The sequence below is a fragment of the Dipteris shenzhenensis genome, chromosome 7, assembly GCF_047967505.1.
Source record: "Dipteris shenzhenensis isolate YYH24624 ecotype China chromosome 7, Dip_SZ_1.0, whole genome shotgun sequence".
Taxonomy (NCBI): Eukaryota; Viridiplantae; Streptophyta; class Polypodiopsida; order Gleicheniales; family Dipteridaceae; genus Dipteris; species Dipteris shenzhenensis.
This window is the reverse complement of record NC_141602.1, coordinates 1,353,192-1,365,712: the sequence shown is the minus strand read 5'-3', so window position 1 is coordinate 1,365,712 and position 12,521 is coordinate 1,353,192. Positions and strand designations below refer to the sequence as shown.

Here is a 12,521-nt window from a genome sequence, read left to right as displayed (position 1 = left end):
AGGAATCCATTTGCTCAACAAATTATTGCAATCAAAAGTTATTGAATATCTAACATCCATTAAATTTCATGACTAATGCGTTATTTATTCCCATGCTTCCTTGTCTTTTTGTGTTATGTTGCTCCCGGATCTCAATTGGGTGCAACAAAAGACCCACGTAAGGCCCAAAGGCCGAAGGACCAAAGCAAGGCCCAAAAGTATAAATCACTCCATGAATCTCTCCATCAACCAAAATCACACCTCATAGCTTAGAGCACTGTCACAAAACATGACCCTCTGCCAAATCAATCACCCCTATCACCTACACACATGGTGGTCACACATAAGCATGCATGAACAATAGCAAGACCTTGATCCCAACAAAGGGTAGAAATCATCAACTCAATTATGCATAGCAAGGACTATCTACTATAACTTCTGGACAGATGTCATCAGCAACTAACACATATGCTCTCACATGAGCACATGATCCAATTCTTGCCGAGGTCTTTCATATTGAGTTTCTATCAAAACTGGAGCAGTGACAAGCAGACTCAATCATGAAGAAGGCTAGGTCTTAAGCAAAAGGCTGATCTTCCTCGTCAATAGAAAATATTCTTGCACTAAATAGACAGTCCTTGAAGACAAGAACTTGATATGTATCCATAGATGAGAAAGCTCCTTTTTAAGCTTGAAGATAATCTTAGGCAGTAAATGTTTGTAGATTGATTGTGCTTTCAGGTGTACAGATAAGCAGGAAAGCTATGGCTAATTCCTCACAACATCCATGTCGCATTTTTATCATACAGCTCTGTTATGGACTGCAACACTATATCTAAGCCAGGCATGTATCCTTCTTCCTTCATCTCCACGATTAATCTTTTCAGCTTTGCCTCGATTTTAACAGTCAGAGGATGGTGTTTCCCTCCGACAATGAACTCGTGCACGTTATCCTTAACCTCAATACAGGCCATTCCTGGAGTCTTCCAGGCACTTGCATATTTTCTAGAGTCTTCTATTTTGTCTGCATCCTCTGGCATGCTAGCATAGGCATATACGTGTGACATAAGCACATACCCAGCAGCTTTTTCATGGTCCATGTTGACGAGATGATCAAAGCAATGCTTTGCTATCTCCACATCACCGTGTATTTTGCAATGACTTAGCAATGACATCCAACCCACGAAACTGGATCCAAATGGGATGCTTTGGATAAAGTCTTTGGCAATATTCAGGCACCCTGCACGTCCCAGAAGGTCAACCATACAGTTACAATGGTCAAGTGTTGGTGCAATACCATAATCTTCTATCATGCATTGAAATTGAAGGCATCCTTCATCCACTAGGCCTCCATGACTGAATGCAGAGAGGAGACTAACAAAAATTCCATCATTAGGTTTCAGTCCTCCTTTTTGCATGTCCTGAAGATATTGTACAGCCAATATACAATTGCTATGCTGTGCACATGCCGTAATCATTGAGCACCATAGAACCACATCTCGCTTTGGCAAAGCAGCAAAGACACTACAGGCACCCTCCAGGCTCCCACATTTAGCATACATATCAATGAGACTGTTCCCAATGATTGTGTCAGAGAAGTAGCCACATTTGATTATTTGGCTATGAATCAGCTTGCCTTGTTGCAAGGCTGCTACTACAGAACAAGCTTTCAAGATAGACACAAAAGTGGCCTGGTTAGGCTCGGTCCCACACTCTTGCATTTGCTGAAAATGTTCAAGAGCCTCCTGGCCACACCCATGCAGGGCACATCCTTCAATTATTACATTCCACGTTACAACATCTTGTTTAGGAAGCCTGTCAAATACCCAGCGTGCTTCCTCAACCCTACTACATTTGGTGTACAAGTCAATGACGCTGTTTTGTACAAACGTATTTGAGTCACAGCCGTGTTCAATGATGTAACCATGAATCAGCTTGCCTGGCCGCAGGGCTGCTACACTGGAACATGCTTTCAAAACACAATTGAATGTGACTTGACTTGGCTCCATACCTTCCTGTTGCATGTGCTGGAATAGTTGAAAAGCCTTCTGGCCATGTCCATGCGCGGCATAAGCAGCAATAATTGCATTCCATGTGATAACATCTCGCCTTGGCAATCTATGGAACACCCAGAGTGCATTCTCGAAACCCCCACAATTGGCATACATGTCTATGAGGGTGTTCGCAACTGACACATAACACTCAAAATGACTCTCTATAATATGGCAATGAATCAGCTTGCCCTGACAGAGCGCCTTTGCGCTAGAAAAAGCTTTCAAAATGCTAACGAAGGTGATTTCATTTGGCTCAATTCCCTCTTGTAACATTTGCCTGAAAAGTCCAAGGGCCTTGTGACCATGCTCGTGCTGGGCATGTCCTGCAATAATCGCATTCCAAGTCACGACACTTCGGTTGGCTAATGTGTAAAATATACTCTGTGCATTTGCAAGACTGCCACATTTTGCATACATGTCAATGATAGTGTTGCCAAAGGACACACTGGACTCAAATCCACTCTCAACAATGTACCTGTAGATCAGCTCACCCTGATGCAGAACCATTATACTCGCACAACATTTTAGAATGCTTAATAATGTAACTTGGTTTGGCAGCATGCCTTCCTGTAGCATTTCCCTAAAAAGTTGAAGACCATCATGACCATGCCCCAGTAGAGCACAACCTGAAATCATTGCATTCCATGTCACCAAATCCTCCTTTGGAAATCTGTCAAACACCCTGCGTGCATTCTCAAAACTTCCACACTTCGCATACATATCAATGAGTGTGTTTGTGACAGAGAGCTCAGACTCCAAACCCTGATCAATTATATCAGTGTGAATTAGCCTGCCTTCATTCAGGGCTCCTATGCAGGAGCATGCTTTTAGGACGGTGATCATTATGATACGGTCAGGCTCCATGCCCTCCTGTTGCATTCGTTGAAAGAGTCGAACGGCCTCTTCTCCATGCCCATGATCTACGTGCGCAACAATAATTGCACCCCATGTCACAAGATCTCGCTCTGATAACTTGTAAAAAGCCATCCTAGCATCATCAAGGCTTCCACATTTTGCATACATGTCAATTAATACATTTCCCAGAAATGCATCTGTCTCAAGACCATTTTCAATGATGCAAGCATGAATCATTTTGCCCTGTGTTAGTGCTTCTGCACTTTTGCATGCTTTAAGCACTGCAGCAAAAATATGCCCATCTGGTGAAATACTAGACTGTTGCATCTGATAGTATAATTTGACAGCTCGGTCATATTCTCCAAACTTAGCATTAGCTGAAATGACTGCAGTCCATGTAAAAACATCAGGTGCAGGAAGTTGGCTAAAAACATGGTTTGCTTCCAACAAACTGCCACACAAAGCAAACATACGAATCAAGTGGCTCCCCAAAAATGTGTCGGACTGGAATCCACATTTTACAATTAGATGATATGCTGCCCTTCCTGCAGCAAGGTCTCCCTTGTTTGTACAACCCTGTAGAATGCAATAGAACATGTCTGAGAATGGTTGAAATCCTTGCTGATCCAGAACGTACAGCACTTTAAGTGCCTCATCAAGGAGTCCTCCCTGACATAGTCGTTTGAAGCCTTTAAAAGATCCGATACAACAGTCATTTCTCACCACCCTGCATAATTTAGACAAGAAATTGTAGGTTTGTGAGGTGTGAAAGAAGCAGGCAGCTCCCAAACATCAATTTGCAACTTTATACAAATACTACAGATGACGTCATATCACATTATGTCAATGTTGCTAATGTATTTTGCAGGGGTTGCGTGAAAACGTTTGGTTTTGACATTTGTGATTGCAAAAGAGATGATTAAAGGATCACCTAACACATTTTTCACTTCGACCTCCCCATGTTATAGCAGAGTTTTGTTGGCAGGATGGCATAACTCCAAGCTTTGAGTGTACTAACCCGACAAGGGCTCCTCCAGTTTCCAACCTGTGAGGCCTCCTCCAATGTTTCAGGCCTGAAGTCTGGGCATCCCGAACTTCTCTGTAACAGTTGAAAAGCTTGTCCATGCATACAGAAAATAACTATGTAGTGGGAAGGGTCGTGATCTTTAGTATAAGCAGCACACTTTTCTGGACAGCATTTGACTGTGTTGCTCCAACCTAATTGTTCCCACAACCCGTGATGACAATGCACTCTTCAGAATAATCACAAACAAGGCTCAAATCTGAGATATGATGCTTCATTAGTCTAGACTAGATGAGCAAACCCAAGTGAGGAAGGCTGGTCAGTGGTGCGGAGAGGATGGAGAGACATAGAAGGGAACGTCGACCATGAACAAGAGCGCATACAAATTCTGCATTGGACACCACAGTGTTTAGAGTAAAAAGGCAGATTGTAAAGCCTCAATGTGCAATTATGCCCTTGCTGGAAGCATTCTGCCACAATGCTGTGAAAAGATTCTGCTGCAAGCCTTGTGTTGCAACTGGCATATCAAAACCGTCCAACAGTATCTTACTTCAAGGAAACAATTCACCAATATATATATATATATATATATATATATAACTAGAGAGTCCAACCGACGGAAAACCCATTGCGCCGCGAACCGGGATGCGGGCCCAACACAAATTACTGAACCTATGAGAATCTCTTGGAGAATCTACAACCCGTGGATAAAGAGGAGCATCAGGAACAAGCATATTGAATTCTTATGAGACTCTAATTCCGGAAGGTACACCAGATGATTTAAGTACTAGTGTTTTCTCTATAAGCCCTTATGCATTGTAAAAAACAGCCAAGAATTGAGGGAACTTGCCTCCCTTTTCAAAAACAGTACAGCAGTGCTTCTGTTCATTTTGGGTCGTGGAACGTCCATATCCCATCCAGCTTTTGATATATAGGGGCAGTGATGGAAAACTCCAAACTGTAGGTGCACAACGGATTAACTTCCTCGAAGGCTACAGAACCTGTCATCCCCATGTCAAGGTCCCACCAGCAAGCAAATGAGTAAGTTGTAGAAAAGGTAGCTTTCCATGAATCATCATGAATCATTCTCTCAGTCAACACGCTCGAGATCTATTGGACTCAAGACTACCAAGAGACGATTTTAACGAAATGATCATCGTGAGAGAGAGAGAGAGAGAGTCTATTAATGTCCACAGGTCTACGGGACAACAAAACCAACTAGTACATCGCCTTTTAGGGAGGGCACATGGCAGATCCAAAAGAGTGCAAAAAAGCAACCCCGTTATTTAGAGTACCTACATATAGTAGGAAAGACATAATCGGCCCTACATCAGTTTACGACTGAATCTTTTGATTTCGATTTGAACTCCTTGATGATTGCACACACCTTCACGGTATACGGCCCATTTTCCATCCTTTCTAGCAGCCTTAACCTTAGCTAATACTGTAGCCTTATACTTCAATTGATCTAGTGTGAGTTCCTCAACTATCCATACCTTGGCTCTTTTCAGCTTGTAAGATTGTCAGAGAAGCTTGATCCATAAATCTCGTGAATTGAGTGTAATGATAGCATGCCCGATAGAGTGTCAAATATTAGTTGCTCCATCGTCATCCTCATCAACTGTCAATTCAATGTTCGGCATGGCTGCTTTGACATGTGCTAACGTCTCACTGAAAGAGTCCTCTTTCTACCAGCCTTCAAGGAGCCCCCCTATTCTAATCTTCAATATGCATTCTCACGTCTGGCTTCGTGTTCTTTGATCTCTTCTTGGATATCAGCTTTACTTGCCTTTGTATCGATCTCCAAAATCACTTTTTTCTTATTTGTTTGCACTTCAGTATTACCCTATTTGGCTGAAGCATTGGGCAAGGTGGTAAGTCCTCCTCGTTCTCCTGGAATGTCAATCGTTTTGTGTATTGTGAGACATCTCAATAAGTTTTCTTCAAATTGACATGGGGTCAATTTGCAGGTTCCTGTTTTGAGTGTGGCAAATTCGAGCATCTGCACTCTAAATGCCCATAGGCTTATGAAGCTGCCTCCTGCTACTGCCTGCCCTGATGATACTTTCGTGCCAGCACCTACATCAGTGCCACGCACTTGTAGTTCTCTGCCTCTTGTGGTCGATAAAGGTAAATCTAAACTGCAGGGCTCAAATTCCAAGGCAGTGGATAAAACGCCAGTTGGAGAAAAAGCATCATCATCAGATTGGCAATAGAAATTGGACAGAGAATGCATCCTCCTCCAAGAACACTCAGGATGTGGGGTTGGTAGGCTTTGGCCCGCGATGGTGCAAACTGATCCATTGTGTTTACCACTTATGTCATCTATACCTTTGGATAATAACGTCGCCTCTCCTGATCATTTTTCTGATGAGCAAGGTAATTCCTGTCATGAATATGTTGGTCCACCACCACAGACTTGTGTGGCCATGCAAGATTAGCTTTGAAGCCATGCTATTTCAATCTAGTTGTAAGTATGTATAAACCAATAAAGTGCTTTACTTACAATGTACAAGGCTCCTTTGGGATTGCATCACAGCTCAAAAGTTACAAAATGTTTGTTAGCAAGAGCACAATTAACACTCTTTTGCGGGTCGTGAAGGTTTCTTTGCAAGATTTTGCTGCTTTTATGCTGGTCAGACTTCCTTTTCACAGGCTATGCTCATACATCATGCATGATATACAGCCGCCGATAGCATATAATGACCCACATGATTGATATCCAATTGTCAGATGCTTGACCAATGGGGACACCTATGAATTTGCTTCAATTCATGCTTCTTCTACTTCTGCAGTTCAGGCTGACATGGCACCGTCTAACAGAATATTCATGGTGGGGTAATGCTTTCATATGCGGAGACATTAATAACTCTCCGAAAAGGATGCCTGGACATTTATGTCTAACACTCTGCATACTTGTGATTTATGGCAACATCTTATGCCTAATACGGTTGGGTTCACTTTTTATTATAATGCTTTCGCTCAATATTGGGCTCATGGTACAGGCTTCATGCTGCACGGTTTGATGGTATGCCAGTGCATTATAATGCTTTCGCTCAATATTGGGCTCATGGTACAGGCTTCATGCTGCACGGTTTGATGGTATGCCAGTGCATGATATTGTCCTTACCTGCACGTGTCGACCTCGTCGTCCGTACAGCTCGTCGTATATCGCTGTCAGATACGTACAGGTGTACGGATTTCGACCATACAAGCTGCACTGTACAGTTCCGTACAGCTGCATTCAACCGGACTGACAGCTCCATACTGTTAGTCCGTACAGTTTGAAGGTGAAACTGAGTTCACATTTGGTCACTTGGTAGGTGGGCTTGGAAAGTTGCATTTTTGCAGGATTTTCTTTGCAGGAGGATATCAGAAAGAGTTTTGTCAGGCTCTTGTGCATACAACCATTGTTTGGCTGTATTTTTGGGAACACATTTGGAGCTTTGGCAGACAAATTGCAAATTTGGGTGTTTCAGTTAATTTGCCCTCTTTTGGATGCAATTTCCTTGAAGAAATTTGGGGCTTCTGCAGGCAGAGAGCAATTTGTGCAGCATTTGGGGCTTTCAGACCATTTGCCCCTTTCTGGTTGCAATTTCAAGCCACAAATTGGGGCTTTTGTGTTGGGAGAGCAATTTGACACGTTTCAGTTCACACTGCCTTTTTGTGAGTGTTTTGAAGCACTTTTGGCAGGTTTTGGGAGAGATTGGATGCTCTGGCAGATTTCTGACAGAGACATTACAGAGATTTGAGTTGCATTTTTAGCTAGTGTTTGGCTGTATTTTTTGGGAATTGTGCACTCCATTCCCAGCAAGGGAATTCAGATTTGCATTCGCTGTATTTTCTTTCTCACACATGGCCCAACAAAATCAGAATGATTTCCAGTTCAGTGGTCTCTCACAAGAGGATAAGCTGGATGGTACCAACTACTCCCTCTGGAGTTTTATGGTACGCAATATTCTGATTTCCCATAATTTGTGGGACTATGTAAATGGGGATGAGTTCCGGCCAGCAAATGTGGCACCTAATACCCCTCCCCAACAAGGAGGGGGCAGAGGTCGTGCACAGGGTACAGCTGCAGCACAAGTTATTGGTGCAATTATACCTACCACTCCAGAGCAGAAGAGATGGGATTCACGTGATGCTTTAGCTTTGTCGTGTATTTCTCTTTCAGTGAAAAGATTCATCATTCCACATATCCGGTCGTGCAAGACCTCAAAGGCAGCATGGGATATTTTGGAGAGCATGTATGCAGCTCGGAATGATGCCAGGGTGTCTTTTTTGAAAGGAGAATTGTCTCATACACATGTGGAAGAGGGCGACTCCATGTCACTGCACCTCACAAAGCTACAGGATTTACGAGAGCAATTGCTGAATATTGATGAGATCATTCCTGATTCAGAGATGATTACCACTACTCTGAATTCTCTTCCTGAGTCTTATCTCAGCTTTCATACCTCGCTGAATTTGTCATTGAGGGGGGGTGCAAATCCTCTCAATTTTCACGAGTTGATAGGACTTCTGTTGCAGGAAGAGCAGACCAGGAAAAACATGGCTTCACGAGCAAGTGAACATGCCATGCTTTCAAAATTCAAGCCTAAAGTAAAAGGACAGGCAAAGACTTCAACAAATCAGCCTTCCAGTGGTTTAGGACAGCCTTCTCAAAAGGCTAAGGGTGATGCAGGTAAGCCCAAGAAGAAGGGAATATGTCATTACTGCAAAAAGCCAGGTCACTACATTGGAGAATGCAAGAAAAGGCTTGCAAAAGAAAAGAAAAACAGCTCCGGTATGGCTGTTTCAGATTCAGCTCCTCATGCATCTGACAATGAGCAAGCTACAGCCAACCTTGTGGAGCACGACTATGCCTTCTTGTCTTGCATTTCAGACTCTCGGTTGGCTGCTCCGGATAGTACAGCCACTTGTAATGATGACACTTATGCTTTTCTGACATGCAGTTATGATTCTTCCAAGGATGCATCAGCTTTCAGTGTCAATGAGACACAAAATACATGGTATTTTGATAGCGGTGCCTCAAAGCACATCACTTCAAGGAAGTGTCTTTTCACATCTCTGCATCCACCTCCAGTTGGTAAAAAGGTCACATGTGCCATTAACTCCTCCTATTCAGTTCGTGGTATAGGAGAAGTTGAACTTACAGCCATTGATGGCTCAATATTTAAAATTTCTGATGTCTTGTATGTGCCTAGTATCACAAAAAATCTACTTTCACTGTCCACTCTTAACAAAGCTGGATTTCAGGTCATTTTTTAAGATGACAAGTGTGCAGTCCAAAACAGAGAAAATGACTATGCCTTGAGATTGTCTGGCACTTTGTTACGTGGTCTTTTTCAGCTTGACATGTATGAGAAAAGACCAGCACATGCTCTTGCAGTTTGCACTCCTACTGCTGCTATGCAAAATGCGGAGTTATGGCATGCCAGATATGGACACATGCATTATGGCAGCTTGATGACGCTTCAAAAACATGCCATGGTTGATGCATTGCCTCCTCTTGAAACACCTCCTCCACATGCCTGTGGAGGGTGCATTCTTGGTAAAATGCACGAATCTCCTTTTAAGAAGGATGGATCAGTAAAAGCTGTTCGAAAATTACAGCTTATCCATAGTGATGTCTGTGGTCCCATGAGGACGACATCATTGGGTGGTCATCTTTACTTTGTCACTTTTATAGATGACTACTCCAACTACACTTGGGTTTATGGGCTGAAACGCAAATCAGAAGTGTTTATGGTTTTCAAACACTTTACAGCCATGGTTGAAAATGAATCAGGACTCAAGATACAGACATTACGCACAGATTGAGGAAGGGAGTATTTGTCTAAAGATTTTGATGCTTTTTTGAAAGACAAGGGCATTGTACATCAGCTTACAGTGAGGCTAACTCCTCAGCAAAATGGCAAAGCTGAGAGGAAAAATCGTACTCTTATGGAGATGGATAGATGCATGCTAAAAAGCAAAAAATTGCCTCACAAATTTTAGCTTGAAGGTCTCATGTGTGCCAATTATGTTTTGAATCGGGCACCCACAAAAGCTTTGAAGACCAAGACTCCCTATGAACTTTGGCAAGGGAGAAAGCCTTCTGTGGATCATTTCCGTGTTTTTGGATGCCTGGCATATGCTCATGTGCCCGTTGAGTTTCGGCATAAGTTGTCTGATAAGGCAATCAAATGCATTTTTGTTGGGTACAGTGCAGAGAGCAAAGGCTACCGTCTCTACAATCCTGTCACACGCAAGATTATTGTCAGTAGAGATGTTATTTTTTCAGAAAATTCAGCTCACACTTAAGCTGAATTTGATTTGCCTACTTCTTCCGCTGATGTCTTTGAGGGGTTACTACCCATTGCCTTGGATTCCCCTGCTTATATATCTGATGCAAATCAGAATTTTCAGATACCTCCACGTGCTCCGATTCAGCCACAGGATATCTTATCACCTCCACAAGCAGTGGAAGAGGTTGTTCAGCAAGAAATTGCAGATATACATGCAGCAAAAACAGTCCCAAATTGGCTGTTACAAACTCTCAGGGAGAGTAAAATTGATGCTCCATTACCTGGCAGAACTCGGAGTGCAGTAAGGCATGGGGGAGGTGCTCTTTCAGTTGAATCAACTTATACAGGTACTCTTCTTGATGAGGAGGAACCTGAGACATTTGAAGAGGCACAAGATAATGTGCATTGGATGAATGCCATGCACGATGAGTTGCAGTCCATTCAGAAAAATCAGACATGGGAAGTTGTCGATTTGCCACCAGGTAAACATGCCATAGGTACACGGTGGGTTTTCAAAGTTAAAAGAAAGCCAGATGGAACCATTGATAGGTACAAGGCAAGGCTGGTTGCAAAAGGATATGCTCAGAAAAAGGACATAGACTATGAGGAGACTTTTGCTCCTACATCCAGAATGACAACCATCCGGTCAGTTATCGCCATGGCTGCAAATTTTCAATGGAATGTTCATCAGTTGGACATAAAAACAGCCTTCCTTAATGGAGACTCGTTGGAAGAGGTTTATGTCAAACAACCTCCAGGCTTTGAAATTTCAGGAAATGCACTTCACGTATGCAAGCTGAATAAAGCTTTGTATGGGCTGAAACAAGCCCCACGTGCATGGTATGCCAAAATTCATGCCTTTCTGACCAGCAAGGGGCTGCACAATAGTCCAACTGAGAGCACCCTCTACATCAAGAAGGATGGGGGGGATATTTTAGTCATCATTCTTTATGTAGATGACTTACTGCTCACAGGGTCAAATGAAGATAATATTGCAGATTTTAAAGATGAATTGCAAACCACTTTTGACATGTCAGATTTGGGGCTGCTACACTTTTATTTGGGGATCCAGTTCACTCAAGAGAAAAGTGGCATCATTATGTCTCAATCCAAGTATGTGCAGAAACTCTTGGACAGATTCAACATGCAGGATTGTAAGCCCATAGCTACTCCCATGGAGCCGGGGCTGAAGATTACAATGCATGAAGCAGGTGAATCATTTGATGTCACACTCTACAGTCAGGCTGTTGGATGCCTCATTTATCTCTGCAATACACGACCTGATATTCAGTTTGCAGTTTCTCAGGTGAGCAGATATATGCACAGCCCAAAGACTATGCATTGGCAGGCTGTAAAACGCATCTTCCGTTATTTGCAAGGTACCAAGTCTTTTGGCTTGATGTTTCCCAGGGGGGGTGACTTGCAGATGCATGCCTACAGTGACTCAGATTGGGCTGGAGACTATGACACTAGGCAGTCCACAAGTGGCAATTGTTTCCTATTGGGCAAAGCTTGTATTTCTTGGCTAAGCAAGAAACAATCTACAGTGGCTACCTCTTCATGTGAAGCTGAGTACAGGGCAGCTTTCACAGCGACAGTTAAATGTGTTTGGCTGCGTCGTTTCTTTGCTGATCTTCATCTTTCATTGGAGGGTCCTTCTCCAATTCTCACTGATAGTCAGAGTGCTATTGCAGTGGCAAAGAATCATGTGTTTCATGCTCGCACGAAGCACATTGAGGTTCACTATCACTACGTCAGAGAGAAGTTGCATGCAGGAGAGATCAGTATGATCTATGTGTCAACACATGACAATGTTGCAAACATTTTCACCAAAGCGCTTCCACGTGAAAAGTTTGAGGCATTTCGCAGTGCCCTGAACTTATCTCCTTTTGGTGATTGATCATTTCCTTGTACATGACATTGGCACTGCAGGGGGGTGTTAGAATTATTGTTATAATTTAGCAGTGACCAAAGTAGTGTAATAAGTAGGTTAGGGGCACTTTTCCCTCACTTAGAGGTTTTTCCCCCTAACCACAGTTAGTTCACTAACTACGGTTAGTGAAGGATAAGGTTTTGTCACTTAGACAAAACCTATCACCCTATTCGGTTGTACAACGCTCATCTATTGCAACTATCGTTTTCAGTTCTCTCTCTCTTTCCTGTTCCTGCTCTCTCACTTTGCTCTCTCCCTTGTTCTCACAAAAACCGACTGAGGGGGGGGGTAGGTGGCCGACTACAGGGGCCGACCCCTATCTGGAGCAAAAAGACCAGATGGTCGGCTGTGGGGTCGGCTTTTGGGAGGCCAAGGGCCCGCAAAAC

At 43.1% G+C, this 12,521-nt stretch overlaps 1 protein-coding gene across 3 annotated transcripts in view; it reads right to left on the bottom strand.

Annotated features, from left to right (window-relative positions):
- Nucleotides 1–419: 419 nt before the first annotated feature.
- The window catches only part of LOC147899793 (pentatricopeptide repeat-containing protein At5g27110-like), a 69,610-nt gene continuing 57,508 nt past the window's right edge, over nt 420–12,521 (bottom strand). For 2 of the 3 annotated variants that reach the window (XM_087377368.1, XM_087377369.1), the window contains 2 exons: nt 3,820–4,913; nt 420–3,615 (listed from right to left, as the gene is read on the bottom strand). In XM_087377368.1, coding sequence (XP_087233494.1) covers nt 756–3,615; nt 3,820–4,013 — 3,054 coding nt within the window. In that variant the 5' untranslated portion in view covers nt 4,014–4,913 and the 3' untranslated portion in view covers nt 420–755. The remainder of the gene's footprint in view (nt 3,616–3,819; nt 4,914–12,521) is intronic. The other variant, XM_087377370.1, reaches the window with a different exon arrangement.